This window comes from Fundulus heteroclitus, chromosome 9 (genome assembly GCF_011125445.2).
Source record: "Fundulus heteroclitus isolate FHET01 chromosome 9, MU-UCD_Fhet_4.1, whole genome shotgun sequence".
NCBI lineage: Eukaryota > Metazoa > Chordata > Actinopteri > Cyprinodontiformes > Fundulidae > Fundulus > Fundulus heteroclitus.
Genome location: NC_046369.1, coordinates 30,933,176 through 30,959,061, shown reverse-complemented (window position 1 = coordinate 30,959,061; position 25,886 = coordinate 30,933,176). Strand labels below are relative to the sequence as shown.

The following is a 25,886-nucleotide window of genomic DNA, read 5'->3' as shown; positions in this document are numbered from 1 at the left end:
GAACTCTTCACCGCGCCTCTGCCGAAGAAAAGCCTCCATGCATGATGCTGCCAGCCTATTTTACTGAGGATGGAGTGTTGAGAGGGATGTATTGACTTTTTCTCTCATTAATGAGTCTGTTTAGGTGGCTAGCAATGCCTTCTAATTATGCCATCATTTAGTTTTTCTAATAACTGAGCAGGCACGTTGCAGACGTTCAAAGCTTGGGTAGATGTCTTCTAACCTTAACAAGTGTCAAAACTTTCATTCCAACTCATCTGCTGTGTTCTGTCCTTTTTAAATGTGAGCGCTGTTCTACTGACAAACGGTCTCCACGTCTGGGTGTATCATGCCCACACCAAGATGGCTGTGCCTCGGTAGGTTTAGATTTGTGCCATGCTCATTCTGTTTGTAAAATATGAACCGTGAAGTAGCTGCTCTGTTGGATGTTCAATGCTTGGGATATTGGTTTACAATCAAGCCCTGATTTAATCTGCTCTAATGCTGTAGTTTTTTTTTTTTTTAGATCAGGCTACAAACAGGTGAACCATGACCATGCAGTCATTTAGGGATTTTATTTTTGGGGTGTTAGAAAAAGGGGCATGAATAAAAATGCATCTCATATTTCAGTTTTATTTTTGAGAAATCTGGAAAACGGCATGGCGTGTCCTTCTGCTGTGCACCACTTGGCGGTGTTCTGTGACATGCATAAAATACATTTAATTTTTGACGTCTAAATGTGACCAAAAATTCAAAAGGTGCGTATCATTTTGCCAGGCACTTCAAAAGGTGCTCCAGCGTCTTTCCAGTGAAGACCAAGCTGAAAGCATCACCGCTGGCATAAACCTGTGGGGTTTTGGTTTGGCTCAGATGTAGGGAGAGACCTGCTCAGCTACAACATGAGAATGTAAGGAGAGTTAAAATGCTAGACGGTGCTCTATTTGTTGGCCAAAACTATGACACCCTTCCTTCATCTGTTGTTTTTGGTCAAGTTGCAGTTTATAAACGTAGTGCTCCACTAATGTCACCATACAGGCGTCTATATTAAAAAAAACGTCAACGTGTTTAGGGTTTAGCAGTCTGTAGACATAAATGGCAAATCTGCAAAAGCCCATCTCTGAATCGCAATTACAGAATTAGAAGAAATATATTCAGATTAAGATGCATACTCTTCACTCAGAAGAGTTATAAACATCCCACTCAGCCTAACGTCTTTTGGGCTGCAGGACTTTTGATCAACCACAAGAGGGCGCTTGAGGCCCATCGTTCCAGGGCCAAATCTTAACGCTTCATTTCATTCCAATAGTTTGTAGCCAAGAGAATGAGTCATGACTGCTGTGCCACCATTTTCTGCTCTTTTTTTCCTCCTCCCCTTTCTATCATATCTCAGTTCTTCCTTTTGATAAAAAAAAAAGTATAATGGTCTAGGATGAGCAAAATCTTTGCATGCGTGGGTGGGCGTGGGAGGGCAGAAGTACTGTGGGCAGCGTGTTGTACAGATGAGTGCATGAAGGCTTAAATCTGGAGAAAGATTTTACATTTTAATTATTTATTTCTTTTATTTTGGTCAAACTCTGAAAACAACATATTCACCAGCCTCCTTATTCCCTGCTCGGGGAGGAACTGAGACGTATCCAAAAGTGGACATAATGTCCAAGTCTCTCTGAGTGACTCCAGGTTTCCTTGACAACAGTAACATGGCAACAGTCAGTCTATATACAATAATCTGCTTTTCTTTTGCGGCTCCTGTCTCTCTGTTGCTCTGTGGGTTCCTTCATCCCCCCGTCTGTCCTCGCTGCCCTTCCTGACTACACCGTCATCAGTCGCAGGTCGGATGAAATGAACGCCACATGAGGTCTGACCCATCAAAAGGTTATGAATATCTGCTGAAATGCTTTTATGCCGCGTGCGTTTCTTCCCTCTGCTTTGATTGCTTCCCGTACGCTCGAGGTGATTACCAAACTACGAGATAAAAAAAAAAAATCAAGGCTGACATGAAAGACCTTTTGAAGACTCAAAAAAGCAATTTATTTAGCTTTTAAAGCTGTGGGGGTGGCAGCTGGGTATCACATCTACAGCTTATTTACACCAGTATTTTTCTTTGTTTCGTCTTGTGTACAAAAACTCTCTGTCATCGTCTACTTTGACATCACAGCTAACTTTGCTCTTCCTCCTCCTCCTCCTCCTCCTCCTGTGCACGATGATCCTTCACACCATACTGTATTACCAGCCTGTTGTTTCTCTGGCATATTCGCGTCCCACATCTCTGTCCGCCGTGCGCCGCATCACTGCCTCCCTCTTCCTCTTGGTTCTACTACATCGCTTCAAGTTATTTCTGCTAAACAATCAAGCTATAAAACTCCTCGCCGCGCGTGCCATCACAGCGCCCCCAGGTCGTGGCACGAGCGGGACTTCTGTCTCAGGAACTTGCCCACCTCTCTCTCCCGCGGGTACCGGGGCATCAGGCTGGTGAGGAAGCGCTTCGCACGCGAGGTGATGCTTTCTCGCTGGCCTTCTCCGCACATGTCCTCCGCGCTGGACCCCGGGGGCCACGGGGGCTGGCCCCTGGCTAGCCGCACGGCGGACTCCAGGAGGTCGGGCGTGCGGTGGTCCAGGGAGGCTGAGATCTCCAGGTACAGGCAGTTATAGAGGGCAGCGCTGGACATGGCCTCTGATGGAGAGGGAGAGGGGAAAGGTCCATGAAAGAATGTCACACATCTTTAGAGGGAAATAAAAACATTTTGGTGTCATCTGTGTAAGAACCTCATGGAATAACTTTTTTGAACCAAAAGGTTGAGAAACGAGTACAAAAGCACGTTTACTTTGGAACCACAAGCTCCAACGTGTCTTAATGGGATCTTAAGTGGGAGACCAACATAAAGTAGTGTGTCATTGGCAAGTGAAAGGAAAATGATGCCTGGTTTTCACAAGTCTTCAGGAATAGAAATCAGAACAGCATGACCTGAATTCCTACGTAGCTCCTCTTAGTAAATGCTTTGTAGTAGCAGCCTTTTTTACCAGGTTTTTAGCAGCTTTGCACATCTAGAGGCTTAAATTCATGTCCGTTCTCTCAAAAACAGCGTAAGCTCAGTCAGACTAGAGGGAGAGCATCAGGTAACATCATTTTCCCGTCTGGGAGGTAAACCTCTGCCCCAGCAGGGAGTTCTCCGCAGCCTCTACTTCCTGCAGTAGGTGTTCAGTCAACAGATCCTCTCACATGAGCTCTGAAGCTATAAGCCTCATACAATGACCGGGGGCAAAGTCAAGGGGACCGCCATCCTATCCTTTTTTTTTTTACAATTACCTGTGAGATGTTCAAAGTTTACATGCTGATTTTTGCCACGGTACAACTTTACCCGTCACCTGTCTACTGATCACTGCTCTTCAGGATTCTGTTTGCTCTCTGATGATTTCTAACAGACCTCTGAGGCCTTCACAGAACAGCTGTGTTTATTTGGAGCCAAAGCTACAGAAAAAAGGATTGTTTTCTGATTAGGTGAAGTCTGAAAGCAGTTAGTTGAACTGGATTTTATTTAAAGGGGTAATATTGTAAAGTGGACTAAGTCCAATGCATATCATACCTCTCAGAGATTTAAGTTTCAAAAATGTAAAAAAACAAAACAAAAAAACAAACATTTATGCCCCTTAAGACAAAGTGCAAAAAAAGGCAAAGGGTATGAACAGTGTAAAGCACCGTATGCCCATTTTAAGGATCATTACACTGGTTGAAGACAAACAAACAGCAATTTACCAAAATGGGAGAGGTGTAACAAAACGGGAACGTCTGTGGCAGTAGAAACATCCACTTACAGCTGAAACTGCATCAGAGATTTTCAGGAGTAAAAATCCAATTAAAAGAGGTTTAGCTCTGCAAACAGCTTAGCAATTTAAAAAAAAGGGGACATGAAAGAAACTGGAGACTTCAGAGAATCAGGGACGACCGGAATACGGAACGAGTCGGGTCAATAACCCGTCCCGCTCAGGCACTTCTTGGAGCCCGCAGAAGAAACCCTGTCACGAACAGACGACATCCTGTCGCCTTTATCAGCTCAGGGACCGTGCTTTGAAAACACCGCCGGTGCTGGACGTTTTGTCCTTTACACTGAGGCTGGAAAGAGACGAGCAGGAAGCTATCGCTGCTTCAGATGAGCCACGAAGACACGAGGAGCACATCTAAGCCTCGCAGGGAAACAGCAAAGATGTTTTAGGCTGGAATCACGCTGGCCTTATAGGCAACAAACTAACTTAGTCACAGTCAACCGGCACATAATGTACGCGATTTGAAAAGTTCTTAAGACGTGTCAAACAGAAATGTGCGCAGCGCTGGATCAAACAGAAGGGTGGGCGGACGGAGCATTTGCTGGCACATCTCCAAGCAGGTTAGCGTGGATCGTTGGAGTCTTTTAAGCTTTTGTGTATTTGTCGTGTATTTGAAGGAGGAGGAAGGAGGCAGCGACAACATCGCCGCTCGCATTCTGCTGCCGACCGCAGATATTTTGGCTCAATTTCTCTGGCTTGCGGCACAAAGCAGTAAACCGTCATCAATCTAAACTACCTCAAAGACCCCGGAGACTCGTTACGTTGAAAGGCAGCTTTACATAACGAGCGACGCAGCCATATCACACAGCAGGGAGCGCGTTTGTTGCCCCAAAATGTGACAATCTGTGCGACTGACTGCTCGTGTGATAAAACTGGAAGCTTTGGTTAAATGGTCGAAAGAAAGTACCCTCCGCTTCCTGTTCTGGTTTTGCATATGAAGGTATTAAAAGGATGCCACAGCTCAAAGAGCCACATCAGCAGCAAGAACTCGCACCAGCTGCTTCAGGCAGGTTGAGGTCTGAGCTTTGACTCAACCATTGCAGCAACCTTTTAATACGTTGTTTATATGCAGAGGTGGGGAGTTCTGTCTTCAAACACGGAGCCGCACGTTGTGGACTAACATTGCTACTTGTTGCAGAAGTCTCTCTCTTTGTCCAGATGCAACTTTGCAAACCAAATTGATGCCGCCATCGTCTCTCACAAGAGAGAAGAGACACTTGATTCGGGCTAATTAGCCACACTTTGCTAGCCTCGTGAGACCATCCTGATCTCGCGAGCTTTCAAGGTTTCACCCGCAGATCAGTCTGGCTACTCTCCGTTAAAGAAAATTTGGAGCCGTTCACCAAACGAACGTCCAATCAGCGTTGGCTTTGAGGCGGGTTGAGGTGTGACGCAACGAGAAGCGCGACAGTTCAGTCTAAAGAACATGGCGGCTTCAGCCGATGAAACTAGCGTTAGCGTGGCTATCGAGCAAGTTTTATCGGAATTACAGAGTATTTCTTCACTGAAAGACGAGCAAAACACTGCTCTGGAGGCTTTTCTCAGAGGAAAAGATGTTTTTGCTCTTCTCCCGACTGGTTTCGCAAGAGCTTGTAGTTGTGTTTCCGTCGTCGCTGTTAGTACGTGATATGCTTCGTTGATCTGATTGGTTTATTTGGCCCGTCTATCACCAACATAGGCCAATCAGCTAACCAGTATTTTCGCCCCTTCCCAAAATTACTTCAACGGAAGGTTTCCAGATGGATATGCGGAGCAAATCCATCTGGCGGAGTCAGGTTAACACTTTGCACCGGCACAGATGTAAATATCCAAAACTCTAACTGAGGCCGGCAGAGTCACAGACAGGAGTCCTAGAGTTTCTTTTCAGTTCTCTCTGATCTTTCGGGGAGTTTGCTGGAACATCCGCTCAGATTCGTAACTGCTATGAATATTTTCCACTTGCCAACGATCTTTTTTCACTGCTGAATAACAAACTCGTAATCGTATGCAAATTCTCCTATAACCCTTCCCAGACTGATGGGCAGCAACTTCTCTAAGGTGACAACTTGACGCCTTGGCATGGGGTCACGTGTCTGCTCCAAGGAAGCAAACTGCCAACAAAACTCCTGCTTTTTTTAGCAGCACTTGCTTGATAAATTATTTTACAGAATACACATAATTAGTAAGCCCCAAGCTGCTACTTTCCATCTCAATTCCTATGCAATTCCTCTTCTATTTAGGCTTCATTTTATTTATGTAAAGCAAACCTGAGGTTAGATCTGAATACTTAAAAAAAATGTTAAAGACCAGATTTATGTTACCAACACGTATTGTCACATAAAGCACTGAAAAAAACAAATGGAGGAGTACTTTGTTGGGTTATTTTTTTTCCTTTAATGGCACGTCCGTTAGGATGTTGTTGACATCAGTGTCAATGGTGTTTAGTAAAGCTGATGTGATGTTTAACCTTCCTGCAACGGAGCCAATAACACGCTCCGCCACACAGCCGGAACGCTGCTAAAAGTGTTAGGGATGTGAAGAGGCAGCGCGCTCACTACGAACGCTCTTCAGCGCTGACTGTAATTGTGGCACCCTCTACACTCCCACGCCGCGGTGAGGCATGCATTTTACATTTACGTTAGTGTTTACTGCTAATGGCGGGGGAATTCCTCCACCTGGGGTGAGAGCGAGAGCCAGAAGCCAAACCATTGGAGAGGCGAGAGGAGAGAGAGCGCGGTGAAGACGGATACCTTGAGCGGTGACCTCACGGGAGCGAACGAGGTCGCTCTTGTTCCCGACGAGGATTATGGGAGTCTGAGGCTGCGTCTCTCTCAGGAGGAGTCGCAGCTGGGCCGTGCGGTGGAAGCTGCGCCTGTCGGTCACAGAGAAGACCAGGATGCACACCTCACACTGGAGAGCCGACAGGTCCTGTGGAAACATAGGGGAAAAAAAGGTGGATTAACGGTAACTGACAGCGTCTCAGTCACTGAAACACTTTGCACTTCAGTGAAAGGCGGAAAACCCACACATGCTACACAAGGAATCCCCAGGGGCTGCAGCTCCTGGGGATTCCTCGTGTGGATGAGCACGTGTCAGAACAACAGAGGGCTGTAGTTCCCATCACACAAATCCATCGTACTGCTGATTTGAAGGGAAGCTGAAACATTTGGAGGCAGTCCTTCTTCCTCCTTCCATCAACTTTGTCCTCCATTAACACCAGGAGTAATGGAGACCCATGATGCTGCCCCCCAGCATGTTAAACTGCTGGAACAGTGTTCTTTGCTCTTAAAACTTCACCATGACTCCCCCTAACACGCTTCTTCACGTTGTGGCCAAATAGTTCAGAAAAGAGACCGGTTTAAATGAGGTCCATGGTCCACCAATCGAGCCCCAAAAACAGGGTTCAGATGTCCAAGAAGAATTAAGCCAGGAGCTGGTTGAACAAGTGCCTTGAAAAGAGACATTTAACCCAATATTAGCAGGGGGTATAAACGTGTTTCACCTTTTATTTATATTTTGGACCATGTATGAATGAAAGAAAATCCCCAAATGAATTCAAACCTGCACATCAGATTCTTGTTTTTGCACAAACAAAAGTCCCAAAATGAGTGCATGTAAACTTCTGAATGCGTCCGCAACTCTAAGGGGCAGGCATCCTGTAAGCTATCCACGAGAAAGTAACCTGTCAAAATACCTGAGAATGAAATGAAAGTGCATGAAAATGACATGCTAACAAAGCTTTTATGTCTCCAAGTCCCCCACACGTTTCTTCTCACACAGACTAAACGATTCAGAAATCTTGAATATGGTGTTAAAGAGTCTTTGTTCATCTTAGATTTATCAAGTTCAGATTTTACCTCTCTAAAAATGTTTCGATTTTTAACTGGCAATGCACAATTGTGGGCCCGATTGCCTAAGACAGGGAAACGACCCTTTAGTTCAGCAATAATGGGAAGCTGTGAAGCTCATGTCAATTAAGCAATAACTAATACCATACACTCCAGAAGGCAGACTAAACTGCTTCAATAATGATTATCTTCAGTGTTTAATACACAAATGTTTGACCATGGCCAAAATAAGGTGCTATTCATTGGATGTGTTGATTTATAGTAGTCGGAAGGGCACCAAATGATGGTAGTTTAGCGGCCCCCTCCTGGCTCTCTCCTGGCTCCTCTGCCAGGCTTTGCAGTCTAATAATACGCAACGGGCAGTGCCTCCGAACCTCAAATCTAGCTCCCATCTAAGAGCTGTCACACCAAAAAATGATGGACTGCAGCACAAAAATCGCGAGTCTTCAGTATTTTCACACGTGCGTCTAAATAAGAAGCACTGATGCGCTCAGCTGGCACTCCCAGCCCGTGGGCGGCGTCGAGCCAACATCTACACAGACGCCTCTGAAACGCACTCGAGGGAACAGAGGAAGGGCTACGCAAACAAGCCGAGAGCGAGCGCTCCTCGCTGGAACGAGTGCACATGCTGCAGATTTACCGTCCTCTTTTTGTCACGACGCTTCCCCAGGCCGGGCATGCATCTTTGCCACTATGCTGACGAGAAGGAAAACCTATTTTCTATTAGCTGGTTTCCCTTTTAAGATGTTTTAACGTTCGTATTGATAACCTGTTTAAAGTTGACTATCATTTCTTAAGCTCTAAGTACAGTTTCTCTGGGTATTAAAAAGGTATTAGTTTGATATCTCCAACCTGCCTGCTAATAAAGTCTATTTTTGTCCCTCACTATACCACACACCTCCTCAACAAAAGGAAGCAAAATGAAGCCAAATGTGAAATATCCAAACTTTGAGAGCGTTTTTTCTGAGCTCCCCACTAACCAGGCCAGGATTTGGGTCATAAAACATACAGTTCTGTGAAAAGTCTTGAAAAAAACAACAAAAAAAAACAAGTAGCCGAGCTCATAGTTTGCAGCTGCAGAGAGGTCTCAGCGGCCTAATGAGGGAGCCAGGAGCAGAGAGGGCCCTGGAGTGTTGTGTGGCTCACCTGTCTCCAGTTGTCATAGATAATGATGGTGCTCTCCTCATCGTCCACGCTGACTGTGCGCACAAAACCCTCCCCTAAATATGAGGAGGACAGCATCGGTTAGCTCTCGGATTAGACACGCTGTTATTTGCAGTAGCACTAGGCGGGACACAGCTCTGTACCATCAGAATCCACCGACGCTGTCCGGTCCATGTCGCCAGCAAAGGCGAGAGCCAGCGAGGACTTCCCGACTCCGTTCTGACCCAGCAGGGCGATCCTCAGAGGCCCGTCGTGCCTGGCCTCCACGGAGACCACGGGGGCGTCATCCAAGGCTGGGCTGAAACTGAGCGGTGACGGGGAGAAGCCGCTCGCCCCCGAAGTCCAGTCGCCGTCATCGTGAACAGCTTCCTCTCGTCGGAGCTGGTGCTTTATTGGCAGAGGGGTGCTTCCTCTGCGGACCGTGGGGGTGCTAGGCAGCGCCATACTGTCACACTGCACAAAAAACAAATACACAGCTTGTGTCAACACGTCTTCAAATAAAGCCTTTCTCTCCTGTCATTCCTTTGTCTGAGAGCGTGCCCTCTCATGGTGTAGGGTCCAGTAAAACGGAAGATAACCATGACGCAGAACAGACGCCTCATTTATTTGTCACAAGAGCAAAGCCCAACCAAAACAAACTTAGCAAAGAAAAGTAAGAAAACGTGTGTTCGGTGGAAATATTTATTTGTTGTAACAATTATTACCGGTAAATATTCTGTTCATTTTTGTTTAAATGGTGCCCCAGTTGTAAGGAAAACGCAATCGTGGTTTGAGCAGGATAGTTGAGTTATGCGGACTGTCCCACTGAAAACTTGTCACATCCTTTGTGCCGTTGACTCTCGTTGGGTTTTGCTTACTGGACCGGATAATCGAAGCATCAGTTTAACAACTCTTTTCATTTAACAAACAGCAGCTTCAGACGCGACCCCTGCTCCTCGTGCTGGTCACCAGCTTGGTCACACACTGCTGTGGGATCATCTCATCCTTTAACTAGCGTTTGTTGCAAGTCAGCAGTGTTGTAGTACTCGAGTCCGAGACTCAAACTCGAGTCCGAGTCATTAGCTAAATTTAGAGACTCGTGACTTGACTTGGACTTGAGCACTGATGATTCAAACTTGGACTCGGACTCCCACATTGAGATCATTCTGACTCAGAAATTGAGAAAAAGACTCAACTTTTTTTATATCATTAGGCTATAATTTTAATATGTCATTAGAATATTATTTGGTGTATGATTTTAATATCTATTAGTGCAATGTGGTGGAGTGTGGAATTTTTTTTAGTTTAAAAACATGTAGGCTATGCTTACTTTAGTGCGGAACTTGGACTCGACTTGATCAATAGTGACTCGACTCAAACTTGACTCGGATGAGTAGTGGACTTGACTCGGACTCAACTCAGATTTTTTTTAATGACTTGGACTTGACTCGGACTTGAACACTGGAGACTCGAACCTGGACTCGGACTCGAGGCATAGTGACTTGACTACAACACTGCAAGTCAGCCGGTGTGTTTGTGCTGGCCACCGGCACGGACCAAGCTGTTCCGTCAAGTACTCAGCAGGGTTGATGTCGGGTCTGCAAGCGGGTCGTTCCGTCCTCTCCATTCCCAAATCCTGGAAGTAGTCTCCACTCTGTGGTGGCGAACACTGACATCATTTTTTCCAGGGAAGGAAATGCCACCCCACACCATCACACTACTTCCACCAAAAGCTGTTTGACATCGCTTGGAGAGGATTTGGCCCGTTTTCCAAATGGACTCGGCTGCTTAACCCGTAGATGTATTTCCGTAGCAAATGCGCCCCCATTTAAGGGGTAATGATTAAAGAGACATTATTACTGGGCTATTGTCGCAATGTTTGTGTCACCGTAGCATGTGTTTCGCAGCAGCACGTGTGATTTACATGGAAACGGAGGTTTGCGGCGCTCAAGTGGCAGAATTTTCCAGCATTTTCAAAATATGCTTAACTATAATCTATATGTTACAGTATTGAAAGTATAGGGAGGTGACGCAAAAGCATGATTTTTCTAAAGCGTTGTTTCTTCCAACACCATTGACATGAGCTAGTGTGGCAGTGGCAGGTGTATTAGTAAATGTTTCCAAGATCCCTTACACTGAAAAACTATTAATATGACATCAGGATTTGCTCAATCAGCTCATGCAAGCTCCAGTTTTGATCAAAAATAGGACATTACATCTTTATGTCAGTATTTGAAAAGGAATGAAAGGTGAATGTCTTTTTGTTTTACAGCAGAATATTCTCTGTTGTTCAAAATATATTCTGCTCTGCAGGAGGCAACATTCTGGCAGAATAAAAGGACAATTACAGATTGATGAACAGGTATGTATTCTAACAAAGGCAGGACCCTAAGAAAAGATCATTTGTTAAACCTTTCGTGGAAGTATGTGTTAAGTTATTTTTAGAATATTGGCTCATAGTTTTTTTTCCATGTTCAGTGTAAATTGAGAGACGCTAATTATCCCAGAATTTGCCACAATCAAAGGGAGCTGAATTGCTTGAAACTACTATAAATACTGCTTTCATCGTATAGATTTTACTACTGACTCAGAGCTTCTCTGTTTAGCTGTGTTTCTCTTTAAAGAGAAGCCCCTCAGGGATCTACTGGTGCCGTTAACTCCACTTTTATTTTTACAAGCTGGTTCAGGAGGAGGGATGACTGGAAAGTCAGTGACTCGATGCAATCAGTTGATTTTCCAGAAAAGGTTTTACCAATAGGTATCGGAAAATAAACTTACTTGTATTGTTTTATGACTGGCAATCCGTTGCATTTTATTAAATGTTTTGACTTTGAATCTGTCAGTGTGGCAGAACTGACTGAACAGTTCTGTAAACAAATTGGATCAGTTTGTCATGTATAGTGCCTTGAGAAGACGCTCTTTGGGGATTTTCACTATAGTCTACATGCAAATTGCAATGAATTAAATTGGAGCTGACCTTATTTTCAGCCTATACACATAACTTTGTTATAATTTAAAAGCTGTTTAATGCTCTTTCAGAGAAACTAATTTGCTTTGACATATGACTATTTGGAAAATGTTGCTAACATGCCGGTTGATTAGCTCTCAGGTATACTGAAAAAATTGAGATGAAGACAACTGTGGAAATATTATCCCTTTCAGGATAAAACATATATATGATTTTAAAGATATAACACACATAGACTGCAAAAATAAATGTTTTGGAACGCAACAGTTTTTTAAACTTTTGTTTTTCCTAAAATAGTAAAATATGTAAGGGACAATACCCGACGAGGTGTCCGTTATCAGAAATTAATGGACGACGCAGAAGCGTGAACCATCCAACGCAAAGCAGAAGACGATTGTTTCCACGGAGTCCATTCATTTCTGATAAAGGACACCTCGAAGGGCATTATACTGCTTATGCCATGGTTCAAAGAAAGCAATATTGAATCAATTATTAATACTCTAACGGTTTTTCAAAATTAAAAGTGTACGTTTTTCACAAGAAGCGGCTGGGAGAACTGTTTAATATCTCTAGTTGTGACACGTTGCCAAGGTAACCAGCTATGGCCACAGAACCTAGAAAGTATAATTTCAATTGAAAAACTGTGATGTCGTCTGAGCCAGAGCAATAATTAAAAACAATCAGGCTATTAAACTGGAGCTTCTTTTATATGTGTCCTGTAACACTTTTTAACGGACACCCAGCAGCCAATCAGAATCGAGTATTCACCCAGACCATGGTATAAGTAAGGGATAATGCCGGATGAGGTGTCCATTATCAGAAATTAATGGACGACGCGGAGGCGTCAGCCATCCAACGTAAAGCAGAAGACAGTTGCTTCCACAAAGTCCATTAATTTCCAATAATGGACACCTTGAAAGGCATTATTCCACTTATACCATTGCCACTTACAAAATAAATAAATATTAAAACAATTATTAATACTATAATGTTTATTTTTCACTGTTAAAATCTTAAGTTTTCTACAAGTAGCAGCTGAGAGAACTATTTAATATCTGTCGTTGTGCCATGGTAACCAGCGTATACAGTCTAGATGTTACCAGCTAACGTTTGAGCCGGCGCAATAAATAAGAACAATCAGGCTGTTTGACCCGAACTTTTATAAAGGTGTCCGATATCGCTTTTTAACGGACACCCTGCAGCCAATCAGAATCGAGTATTCACCCAGACCATGGTATAAATAATGCTAATGTATGTACGTACTAGCCAGCTAGTCGCTAACCCTCTGCCATCTGGTGAAAAAAAAACAATGCAACTTGCCACTCACATCCTTTTTAAAATAAAAACGGGTCAGTGTTTGTTGGAACTTATATACATTACAGGGATAAATAGCTTTGGAATGCAAATGTTTTTTATTTTATCTCTTTTTTTTTCCAGAAATAGCTAAAAGGTGTACAAACATTCTAACGTAGCCTGCCAGTTGCCCTCTGCTATTTGGCGGCAAATCCTTCAGCTGCTTTTCAGAGGAAATCAGTCCTTAATACTAAAGAGTATAACGATACTAACAAAGAATACAGCATTAATATATATATATATATATATATATATATATATATATATATATATATATATAAAGTAATACAATTTTGACCTGAAATAACTCTTTAAGTTCGCAAAATATTTTATTTGAATCATTCAGACTAGGCACTAAAAGGCATAAGTTAAAAAAAACTTAGAGACACCCACCCACATTTAACCCACACCTATATAAAAACGTGTAGATACACACAGTCTGCACGAGTGGGAATAGTCGGAGCCCACAACAGCATTTCTAATGATCTCTTTGAATCAAGCCAGCGGGGCTGTTGGGGCTCTCGGTGTCCCCATGAGCTCCTACCTTGGAGGCATTCTCCTCGATGCTGAGCCTGTCTTCGGGCACATCTGTCGGCATCTGCAAGCTGAAATAAAGCGATCGGGAGTGAGGAGTCCAGAAGACACAGAGAAACACCAGGATCAACCCTCCTAACCCCCTCCCCAGTCATTTAATGAGCTCCAGTCCCGCTGGAAGCGCTCTGATTCCTCACCTCTCAGGTGTCTGTCGGCAACTACAAAGTGATCTCTCTCTCTCTCTCTCTCTCTCTCTCTCTCTCTCTCTCTCTCTCTCTCTCTCTCTCTCTCTCTCTCTCTCTCTCTCTCTCACTGTTTTCTCAGGTTATGGGGCCCAGGTCCAGCTCTGCAGGCAGCACCGTAATTCATCACTCCGGGCTGACTGCTGTGTGACTCACACCTACTAAATGCTTTCCGGATCCAGATTTCCTGCTGAGGAGGAAAGATGAAACTGGCCAACAAAAGAGCTTTTTCTGCCACATATGCATGTAGTTAAATGATAATAATAAAAAAAGAAAGCAACAACAACAAACAAACAGACAGACAGACAGACAGCGGTGTTGTTGTAGCTTGACAAAAACCAGGAGTGTGGAGAAATCGTCAGTGTCACGAAGCTCACATTGACCACTTAAACTGAAGACAGAGGCAATGCAGAACGTGGCCCCTGGAGGGCAGTAGTCGACAAGCATTTTCTCCTACTGACTGGTAACTGTGTGTGAGAGCATATCCTTGGAGGATATGTGAAATTCACCAATTTATTAGAATATTCCTTTAGTAAAACAGAATTTTGTCAATCCAGCTCACAGAGCCAAGCTATGGTTCTACTAGGCCAGACTGAGAACCTGATTTGGGGGCCTGCTTCCAATGAAGTCATTGTCCACCAGCCACAACATCACCATTTCTGTTTATTTTATAGTGACCCTGCTTGATCGTTGTTGCATTGTGTTTACCCGAGCTTATTTTGAGATTAAAAGGTGAAAAAGTGAGGAATTCCTTAAAATAATATTTTGATTAAAAAAAACTGCTGCAGATAACTCAGCATTTTTTTTTATGAACAGGTTCAATGTTTCGGGAGTGTGTGGGTAATCTGAGCTGGGTAATAAGCATAATGAACGTCTACTGTCTTAAAAAAAACTAATAAAATCTGTATAGATATAGATGATGTGGCTCTATGCTCAGGGCATCATGATGTTATGGGCAGCATATACATTCAAAAAGAAATATGCAGAATGATCAAATTTTAAAATTATTGATCATTGCAAACTGGTCTCTCTTTCAAATGAGAATTTGTGTCTCAGTGAGACTACCAATAAATAACTAAGGTTTAATAATAATGAAAAACTGAAAATAAATTACATAAGATACAGTTTAAGATTCATGAAATCTTTATGGACCTTATGAAAAACTAACAAAAACCCCCACACTTAATCAAAGTAACAATTTTCCATGCCTGTGTCAATTCAAGGTTAACCTTAAATTGAAACCTCTGTGAAAAATGCAATACATAGACAGGCAGAACTGGACCGAATCAACTTAAAATTATCACAGATTCTTTAAAGCGCACTGTAGATTTGTGGTACCTGTTAGGAAGAACCTTTTCTCAAAAACAACTAGAAAAGGAAATCCAGGTACATGTAGATTTCTTGTCCCATTCTGGGGCAAAGAAGGACGACATTCGGGCAAGAATCGCCACATACAGCAATCTCGAAATGTTTTACGCGGTTTGCTCTATAAAGTTGAAGACCTGATGTCGTGTTTCGAAACCTGCACATTTTGAACCTGTCCTACTGAATCTCAACCGCTCTTGACGCCTCCACGCCAGTCGGGGGCCTTCAGTACCTGCATATAGCGCTTCTGCCTTGGGCCGGCTCAACCCGCTTCCTCACCGCCTCCAAAATCCTGTCTACCGCTGCTGCATCGTGCTGAATACCTTTAAACCTGTGTTTTTACACACCTGTATCAGTATAGTTAAAGAAAGCGCACTCATAACGTGTGTGTTTTTAATGCATTTTGTGTCAGAATGTCTGTCGGACCAAGAGCAGTCGCGCGACCCCCCCCCCCCCCCCCCCCTCCCCACAACCCCCTCCCTCACAAAGCAACAATGGGATCCGGCAGTGAACAGCCCGAGCGCTATTATAGCCCTAATCCTGCTCCTATTATACAGGCCAGAGAGAGAACGAGAGACACACACACAGAGAGGGGGAGGCAGAGCCGAAGATGAGGTCATCCCAAACAGCACACACCCAGGGTCAACGCTTCACTATAGAAGCACACAGATAAAGAGAGGGATGGATGGAGCCGGGCATGTGGCTGCCAAAAAAAAAAAAAAAAAAAAAAAAAAAAGGCCTACAGGAGAAAGAACGTGGGAGATACACAGATACGGGCATGGAGATGAGGTTAAAACCTCTGTGCAAGGCGAGCAATAATACACAGACACAATGCCGGGTTGTTGTTTTTTTTTTTAACAACTTTGTTTATTTCATAAGCATATGAAACCACACTACAATGGGAGCGGGAAACCGCGGTGATGGCCATCACTTTTTTTTTTTTCTGGTAATCGTGTTTATTCTAATCACAACAGAATAAAATAATGAACTGTAGGAAAGTAAAAATACACACTAATGGAATGAAACCAGTGAAATAATTAGAAGTACATAAATAAACATTAAATATTGAATAAATAAGTGAATAAATAAAAGAACAGTTGTTGTTTTTTTTTCCTTTAACCTACACTCACACAATAAATAAATAGCCTCTAATGCGTGAAACCTGGCAATATTACTCCACGGGACAGCTAAGAAAATGTCTCAAGAAAAAAAAAAAAAAAAAAAAAAGCTGTGTTTTTATTGTCTTTATCCCTGCGCTGTTAATGAATCATTGGTATCCCACAGTGTCTGAGTCCACAGTGACCAGCTCTGTGGTGTCACATGGTGATCTGGAAAGTCTTCCCCAAAACACCTTCCTCTCGTCGGAGAGATGGAAACAACCACACGGATATTCATATCAAAACCATTTTGATTTTCCCTCTGTAATAAATTTCGTCTCTTTTTAATTCCCCCACACTTAGAAATATTTACAAAACCCTACGCCTCTGCGTTAGCAGGATAAACCGATTGTTGGTAGCAAACAGCAAGCCTACTCTGTCGCTGCTCCCGGCTTAAAAGCCGCTATGTTCACCTAGCAAGAAAAGTCATTTACTAAATCACAATATCACAATCATTCACGGAGTCCGGTGAAAGGAGTCCTTGTACATTCTTTAATCTATGATTATTCATTTTTTTTTCTTAAAACAAAGAATAACAAGTTTTGGTGAGCTTAAAAACTTTGGTAGGCAACTGTGAAATATTAGCTGGCAAATATTCAACTGCATGCCATGGAAACGTTATACAATCCCATACCACTCCACATATCATCACTGCACTACTCAGACCTCTGCAGCTTTAGCAGCTTATATTGTAAAAAAATAAATAAATAAGAAGAAAAAAAAATGCTACAGTGAGCCTTGATTGCTCATTTGGACATATGGAAAATACATAGCAGATATATTATATTGTTGCATAGATACCATGCTCAGCAGTGTGAGGGACTATAAAGCTTTTCTTAAAATCCATTTTCACAGTCTTGTTTGTACGTTGTTGCACTGATGTCACAGGCAGAAGAGCTCTCATGAGTTCGTCGCGCATCCTCAGAATAGTTTATCTTCAGAGCCTTGCAAAAATATCAATGCCCCCTTCTTTTTTAAAACATTTTGTAACAACTACTTACTTCAATGCATTTTACAGATTTTCACAACCTTCGAAGTGGATGGAAAAACGATCCCCCCAAAAATTGTAGCATCCCTGCCAAAAATCTTGACCAGTGGTTGGTGAGGGCTGATGGGAAGACGGATGGAGCTAAACGCAGGGCAATTGTGCAAGACAACCTGCCGGAGGCTGCAAAAGCCTTGAGACCGGGGCAAAAGCTGGAGCCACAACGCAAACAGGTTTGGATCGATGCATGTTTAGTTGTTAGAACGGCCTAGACATACATTTTCTTTAAAAAAAGAAAAAATCTGGCCAAAGTTTTAAAAAACTCAGTGTTCGTCATTACCTGAGTTGAACAGTTTCGCAAAAAGAATGAAAAGTTTCAGTTCAAGCCGATAGAGACAAAAATGGTTCCTACAGAGCATTGACTCACAATTTTGTGTTGGTCTAGAAAAAGAATTCCCAATAAAATGCACCAACATTTCTGATTTTAATATGATAAAACGTAAAAAAAAAAAAGTTCAGGGGATATGAAAACTTTTGCAAGACCCTTTTTATCTACGTAGTCAGACAGCATCACTTAATTCTCTTTAAGTCACTCAAAGAGTGTATTTCAACGTTGTAAAGCCTAAGAGCTACCTGAAACTGCCTCTCTTTGAAATGCCTCTCGCACATAAACACAACCACGCACACACACAGATCTTTGCGTTCTAACCCCCCCCCCCCCCCCCCCCCCCGACTGCCATCACTCATCAATTATTGCTCCATGCTGGCTGGTCTTGTCTCTTGACGTCATTGCTCCTCTCGTAAACGCCTAAACTCAGAGGAAGTAGTCTGGGGGCGGGGATGGCGGGTTGCTGGTGCGTGTCTGCGGGGCCTCGCTGGCAGCTCCTGGGTTTGTGCTGAGGAGCTTCTCGTAGCGAGCCTTGTAGGCGTCTCTCTCCCTCAGCACCCGACTCAGCTCACACTGTAGCTGTTCCAGCTGGAGGGTTAGGCAAAGAAAGAACACATAATTATTGTTTCTTTAGTTTTTTGCTGCATGGGGGCTGCAAAGACCCAAAGGCTTAATGACATTTTAACAATCTCAGTTTCTTCAGGGTTCCCAAATTCTTTAATATAATATTCCTGTACCATTACGGCTTGTGTGAGATTGTAAAAAGGGTTTTGCAAAAGTGTTTATACCCCTTAAACTTTTTCACATTTGCCACGTCACAACCCAAAACTACAATGTCTTTTAGCGGGATTTTTTTAGTGACAGAACAACACAAATTAGTAGATGATCGTGAGGTAAAGCAAAACTGATTCAAGCTTTTAATTAAATTTGGTATTTTTTTTTTACAAATGTATAAAAACTTTGTTATAGCTTCATAACCAGCTATACTTATCCAAAGGCCAAACCTTTTGTCCTCTCTTCATTCCAAAATAACTCAAGGATATTTTTTAAGTCTTGCCACGATTCTCATTTTACCGTAGCTCTTTACTTTGACTAGGACAATGCAACACATGAATATGCTTTGATTTACACCGTCCCACTGCAGCCCCGGCTGTATGTTTGGGCTCATTGTCCGGCTGAAAAAAAAGAACCGAGCCTCCAGTGTCAAGTTTTTTTTGACCTACAACTGCTTTATCTTCAAGGAACAGCCTGTGTTTATCTCCATCCTCCCATCTTTCCATCAACTCTGACCGGTTTCATTTGTTACTTTGAGTATCTTCTCACCCAATGATATGACCACCACCATATGTCGCAGTGGGGATGCTGCATTCAGGGAGACGTTCAGTGCACGCTTTTTGCATATAAACCAAAAAGTTCAGTTGGACTCTCTCATTAAAGCATCTTCCTCCGTATGCTGTGTCCCTATGTGGCAAACTGCCAAAGAGACTACTTCTGGCTGTCTTTCAGCAATAAAAACATTTTTTTTTCCTTTTCTAGCCACGCTTGCATAAAGACTGGATCTGAGGGATGTAGGACCAATAGTTGCCCTTTCAACAGATTAACACACCTGAGCTGCGGACCTTTGCGACTCCTCCGGAGTTACCATGTTCTTCCTAGGTTATTCTCTGATTGATGCTCTCTCCTTTGGGTAATGAATTAAATACTTGAAACATCTCCACAACTCTCTCCATGACCTGCTTTCTGGGTTAGTTGGTCTTCTAAGAAAGAGCAGCTGCATGTATACGGACACTAAAATATACTCAGGCAGAGTCTGGTTGCACATTAGGTGACTTCTGAAGGCTATAGGTTGCACTGAACTTTATTTAAGGGGATTACAGTTAAGGGGGATAAATACAGTGGCATGCTAAATGTTTTTTTCTTTCCTCTTCATAATTAAGCTTTACTTTGTGTTGGTCTATCACATAAAATCCCAACCAAACAGACTGAAGTTGGTGTTCGTAACGTGACACAACGTGAAAAAGTCGAAGAGGTGTAGAGATTCTTGCAAGGCACCTTGCACCATCAGAGAGGAAACCTCAAGTCTGTCAGTTTTGATGCAAGTGTGGGTTTACCTGTTGTGTGAGCAAATGCTTCTCTGACTCTAGAGCGTGGCGGTGCTGCAGGCGCTTGTAGCGGCAGGACTGGGCATAGCCGCGGTTCTTGAGCGTGCGGCGTTTCTGCTTGAGGCGCACCACCTCGTCCTTGCTCACTCCACGCAGGTGCCGGTTGAGCTCACGCACCGATAGGCTCACCAGCTGCTCATCGGAGAAGCGCTCGTTCACCCCACATGGCTGAGCAGATGGACAAAAACACACAGAGACAATATTATGTTGGTTCCCGCTGTGAACCGGACACAAGATGAATTCTGAGAGGAGTGTGCATGTAAAGAAGTGTAAAGCAGGTCTGGTCAACATTCAGACTTATATGCTACTGTGATGTTTGGGCTACCTACTTATGATGTGTCAAACTGTGTGTGTGTGTGTGTGTGTGTGAGTGTGTGTGTGTGTGGGGCGGAGGGGTGAGCACGTCTGTCAGGATGCACATTTCGGCACCACATGTCCATAATCTGTCATGTAATCTGACTAAGTGTGGGTGACAGTTATCAGGATTAGGTACAGCAATAATAGCAGATATTATCGTAAGCTCACACTGTGCTCCATATAAAGATACACGCAGACATCCTGATCGACCAGAACACAGATTATAAAGTTTATATGCCTGTGAAACTACATTCAGTGAGGATCATTTCAGAACGCCTTCATGCTAACATGCTTTAGTGTAGTACCGACCAGAAGTTAATAACTTATAAATCTGCTCTGTCACTTTGGGCAGTAACACAGAGGCCACTGTGTGAACAGATAAAGAATAACCATTCAGTAAAAGACAGCTGATTAATATTATTCTATATGTATACATTCCTTAAAAATAGCACAGGAGTGATTTAGCGGTGTGTACCAGTATGTTCTGAAAGTCTTTGATAGACCTGAGGTAAAACATGTTCTTGCCTAGTTGAAAGTACTTGTTGAAGGCAGTTTATGGTTCTTGCTTCTGTTTGCTTGCGACTTGTAGTCACTTGCAACCTGGATCTGTGACTTATGATCACGGGGAAGACTCAGTGGGACATTGCACATTGCTTCCTCTAAGTGCCAGGGCTAACTGTTAATACATTCTGAACACAACAGATTTCTACACATTTTATGCGTTGAAACACAGAGGATGTATTTCCTCTGCTATAAATTAAACGGTGGCATGTGTGTATCCGATAAAATGATGGTACAGATCCACAGAAGTGCAAATAAACAGTTTATTGCTGCAGTTGTTGCCACGTTTTCTATGTGAGGCAGCCATGTTGGAATTGGAGGCCAGGGTTGGTGAAGAACCTGCTGCTTTCTAACTCAGGAGTCCAGTTACAAGGATTCCATGACGTTACAATCACAGGTTATTGATTCATAAATTGTTGGAGATTGCTCATCTGCCAGACCCAACAATCTAACATGATAGTGTTTCATAAAAAATGTTTTTTTTTGGAAACACTAAGCTAACCTTCAGTTAGCAGCTATGTGGGTTCAGTTGGTCTCATATGTGGTACTCTCTGGCTTCTTTCAACACTTGTACAGTGTTTGAATTGCAGAGAGCGTGTTCTTGCATTGCTAATTGTTACTTGCAGTTAGCATTGTCATTGAGAACAATTAGCATTTCCCACTGGTTTCGCATCTGCAAATGGAACTCTCTTAGTTTAATGTTCAATAAATCAGTCATAAGCCTAAGGCCTGCTTATGAACATGTTACAGTGACTGGCTGAATTGAAAGCACCTTAACATGTCATCAGTTGGCTTTGCTAATAATAGCTTGAGCAGCTAATACCTGCATATTAGCATATTGCAAAAAAGAAAAGGAAATCCTGTAGATTTACAGACTTTTAACGAGTCACATTTAAAGTGTGTGTGTGTGTTTCTGTGTGATTTCTAGGTTCAGGTTTTGATCTCAAGTGCAAATTGTTGCCTGTAGCAGTGTTTGAGGGTACACCAGACCCCTATGCAGGGACCATGTCTGGTACTGCAACGTGATGACTTCCATAAAAAATGTGGCACCTTTAAAAGAAGACTGCAGATACCAAGAAGGAAACCAACATGACATGGCAGATTTGAGGAGATGATGAGCAAGGAGATTAGACATTTCAAACACTGTGTGGTTGATCGTTGCCCTTAAGACACTGAATCATAAACACTTTTTAAAACTTTCACGGACCTGAAATGGTATCCTTCTTTTCTATTTAGCCTACGTTGGAAAATGTGAACGCTTTAGCCCATTTGTACTTTCCAAATAAAGCCGTGGCAAGCATGTTGAAAACAAGGGTTAGTTTTATCAACGTTAACCTTTCACCCACATTCAGACAAATTCAGTTTCCATGTGGACATCTATTCCTTGTTTACTTTTTAATGAAACTTTCAGGGTTCACATATTGGCGTCCATTACCACAGAATCTCTCTGTCTTCAACAAATCTCTGCCAGTGGAGCAAAGTTGAGATTAATGAGATGAACTTTGGGTTCAACGACTAGACATTGCTGAGTGGGAACAAGGCTGCCTACAGGTGTGTGGCACAGTCTCGCATCTCTGGTTTCCTGTTATGCACTTTCATCTCCCCATTATCACAAGGATGAGATTGGACCACTGCGATGCATACCTGGTTGACTTGTGACTGGTGATGATGGTGATGGCTGGCGTGCATGGGGTGGTGTGGATGATGATGGTGGTGCTGGTGGTGATGAAGGCGGCCCTGGGGGCTGAGTGGCTGTGGATAAGGAACCGAGGCGGGGGCACCGTTAGGGAGTGTGGGAGGGGCCGACGACAGGAAGACAAGGGGGCGATGGCACATGTCTGCCCCCTTGGTGCAGGAGATGTCTCCCCCGCTGTCACTGCTGGAGTCCCCCAGGTTGCTGGTTGAGCTCTGAGAAAGACCCGGGAACTGGAAGATTGAACGGGGAAGATGAAGTCAGCCCCTCACAGGCGACAAGCAAAAAAAAAAAAGAGAAAAGTGCAATTGAATGGTCACCGTTACCTGAGAGCTGACTGCTGCAGCAGCTGAGTTCAGCAAGGCTTCCACGGCATCCTCGCAGCCCAGAAAGCCATTCACCGGTCCCCTCTCTCTCTCCCCTCTCTCTGGCACTCCTCCCAAGGCTCCTAGCAAAGTGGTGGGCCCCGTCACCTCGCCTCCAAACTGTTGCTGCAGCGCCGCCAGCCAGATCAGGTCCTCGAGAGAGGCGGGAGTTGGGCCTTGAGGGCCGCCATGCGCCGGGCTGCCCTCCATGTTCCCCTGGGACCCGGAACTGATCCCAGAGGTGAAGCTGTTGGATAAGGACAGGGGGAAGGAGATGGAGGAGGACGATGAAGAGACAGAGGAAGAGCCCGAGGGTGGCGGGTGGGCGTCGCTTAGCGTCGGCGAAGGCGGCAGCGAGTTGTAAGGACTGGAGCTCAAACTGGAGTCATGTGGAGGGTTGCTGGTGAACGGGGAGCTTGACGGATCATGGGGCAGGCCAGATTTAGGATACGGGCACGGAGGAGGAAGAGGAGGAGTGTCCGATTTCACCTCAAACTTGAGCAGGTCAAAGTCGTTCAGGTACTCCATGGCCAGGGGACTGGGGGGGAGAGACGGCATGGGGAGGGAGGGAGAAGACATGGCGTCTGCTGGCGCTACAGGGAGCTCTTACTGGGTTTTTCCGTGTGTCAGGATCGTAGGAAAGCCCGCTCTGCTGCCACGGCGCAGCTCATAGACGGCAGCTGAAGTGATACCAAACAGTGAAATGACTGAGGAATTTCTGCTGCCAGAAACTGTTTGTCCCCCTGATGTCGTCTCTGGTTCTTGTGTCCTGAAGAATCTAAGCAAAAAGCATAAAAACATTTTGGGTTGCAGGATCACAAGAAACACATGTTTTTGTTTTTACTCAACACTGAGAAGTTTTAGAAAGCTACGCTTGTATGGAATTATCATTTTGTCTGAATCATAATAATTGATGCAATAGTGGTAAATGTCTGACCAGGTACACCTTCGTCCTGTCAACATTTTTTTCTTTCTTTTTTTCCCCCTTTTTTTGCAACCAGCAGGTCAGTTTGAGATGTTTCAAGCAGAAACAACCTGGACAACAGGTGCAGGTTGCACAATAGCTCATACTGTATTTGTTCTTATTTTAAAATTTAAACTTTTCTTCAGATTTGTTGACCTTTTGGTTTGACTTTGCAAGCAACGTTTTACAAATATACCTGTACTCCACTAATGCTTTAAAAAACAACAACTCACGTTACATAAGTTGACTGCAAAACCCTGTTTTGCACACCTTAGGCTCCCTTATGGGTCCCTTCTTAGTTTGGAAAATTAAACAGTTACAGACATTTACAGCTCAAAGACAAATTTGCAATAACTAGAAGGTTGCTCAGACTTTCTTGAATTTACATGTAGATCTGAATGTTTTTTATGGTAATATAGAGACAATAACCAGACAGTACCAGCTTTCTGCTGTCGCTATATAAACATGCACATTTTAATGCTTTTGCACAGGACCTGAAAGTGTCACAGGTGTGTCTCTAAAAAAGCCACATGGTTCATATTTAGGAGAATGTATTTCTTTCAAAAATCCAGCAAATCACCTACTTTTCAATACCTAAGTACATAGTTCAAACTGCTTCAGAGGATGGTCTCATCCTGCGGTCAGGTGCTCTCTTCATGTAGGGCTAATTGCATAGCTACCCTAAAGAAGAGTGCCTAATAAATACATGTGATATTTTTTTTTTTTTAAAGAAATCATCCCACTAACTCGAGCACAAAAATGAAATGGTCCTAATCATTTTTGACAGAAAGACCCACGTCTCAAGAGACCCAATCCAATTACCACGAGGTTCAGACTTTAATCCAAGGCCAGAGACTTTCTAAAAACAAAGTCAAAAGCATTTTTGATACGGCTCGGAAATCCAAATTGGTTTTGGCTTGAACTTGATGTTCTCCGACAACTTTCGTTTTGGGATTTTAAAACTCGGAAGAAAATTATCTCACATTAATCCAATGAGGCAAAACATTCAAAGGAAGCTCCACACGCTGAAACAACAAAAAATCCCCTTAAATCGCCGAAAAGCTGAAACTTTTTAATCTAATCTGCACTGCTAAGGATATCAAAGAAAGCTTCAGAAGAGCTAAGCTGTTTTCCACCTACACTAATTACAGACCTTCAGATTTAATTATTGTAATTATCCAAATGAACACCTAATTAAAAATCCTCCTTTGACTGGTGCCTTTGCTGCACAGCCCATTAGTTTTGCCCCCCCTGTGGCTTAAAATGGATTGTAAAAGAAAGCAAACAGTGTCAGGGGCTTCACGGAGGCCTCAGTCTGGCTCTGGACCAGAGTCACGGCAAAAACACACTCATGAAAGAACAAAAGTAGAATGAGAGCAGATTCAGAGGAAGGTCTGAAAACCAGCGAGTGTTAATGAAGGTGAAGGAAATCGTCTTACCGTTGGTCATAGAGATGAAGGCTAAGAGCTTTTTTCAGGCATCTCCACCAGACACACACACAAAAATAATTGACTGACTGGTCGACTGACTGACACGTTCGGAAAGAGACACTGAGGAAACAGAGTGTGTGTATGTGTGTGTGTGTGTGTGTGTGTGTGTGTGTGTGGGTATAGCTCTCTGTCACTGTGTGACACTAACCCCCCCCACCACCACCACCACCACCCTTCCACCCTCCCGCAAATCCCTGTTTGCAACAATCCCCTCCTCTCTCTGCCTCCCCCCCCTCATCCCCCTCTTGTGGTTCACAGGCATGTTCACACACTCTGGCAATGTCTCGCTCTCTCTCTGTTTTTTCTTTTTTATTCTGTTTCTTACACCTCGTTTTTTTTTTGTTTTTTGTTTCCAGTTTTGCCCTAATGCTCATACAGACAGACTTACGTTCAGATTCCCATCGCCCTCCTTCGGTTGCTGCCTTTCAATCAGCAAAGTTTCACTCAGAGAGATGGTCAAACTTGTTTGCTACGAGTTCCGAATCATGACTACTTTTTTTTTTATTGTTAAAATACGTAGATTTTAGTCGGACC

The 25,886-nt window shown here is 43.5% G+C and overlaps 2 protein-coding genes across 3 annotated transcripts; both read right to left on the bottom strand.

Annotated features, from left to right (window-relative positions):
• Nucleotides 1–1,979: 1,979 nt before the first annotated feature.
• On the bottom strand, nt 1,980–14,147 carry LOC105928817 (GTP-binding protein REM 2). 2 transcript variants are annotated; one of them, XM_036141470.1, is made up of 6 exons: nt 13,937–14,147; nt 13,634–13,694; nt 8,933–9,242; nt 8,772–8,845; nt 6,528–6,705; nt 1,980–2,650 (listed from the first exon to the last, which is right to left on the bottom strand). In XM_036141470.1, the coding sequence occupies exons 1-6, from the start codon at nt 13,990–13,992 to the stop codon at nt 2,358–2,360; spliced, it is 972 nt and encodes a 323-aa protein (XP_035997363.1). In that variant the 5' UTR covers nt 13,993–14,147; the 3' UTR covers nt 1,980–2,357. The 2 variants fall into 2 exon arrangements, with proteins under 2 accessions (XP_035997363.1, XP_012721783.2); XM_012866329.3 differs by lacking the exon at nt 13,937–14,147 and adding an exon at nt 13,821–13,906.
• A 2,718-nt stretch (nt 14,148–16,865) lies between these two features.
• On the bottom strand, nt 16,866–25,467 carry nrl (neural retina leucine zipper). The gene is made up of 5 exons (XM_012866400.3): nt 25,302–25,467; nt 22,860–23,676; nt 22,485–22,766; nt 19,872–20,090; nt 16,866–18,348 (listed from the first exon to the last, which is right to left on the bottom strand). Exons 2-5 carry the CDS (start codon nt 23,475–23,477, stop codon nt 18,187–18,189), a joined length of 1,281 nt encoding a protein of 426 aa, XP_012721854.1. The 5' UTR covers nt 23,478–23,676; nt 25,302–25,467; the 3' UTR covers nt 16,866–18,186.
• Nucleotides 25,468–25,886: the final 419 nt, after the last annotated feature.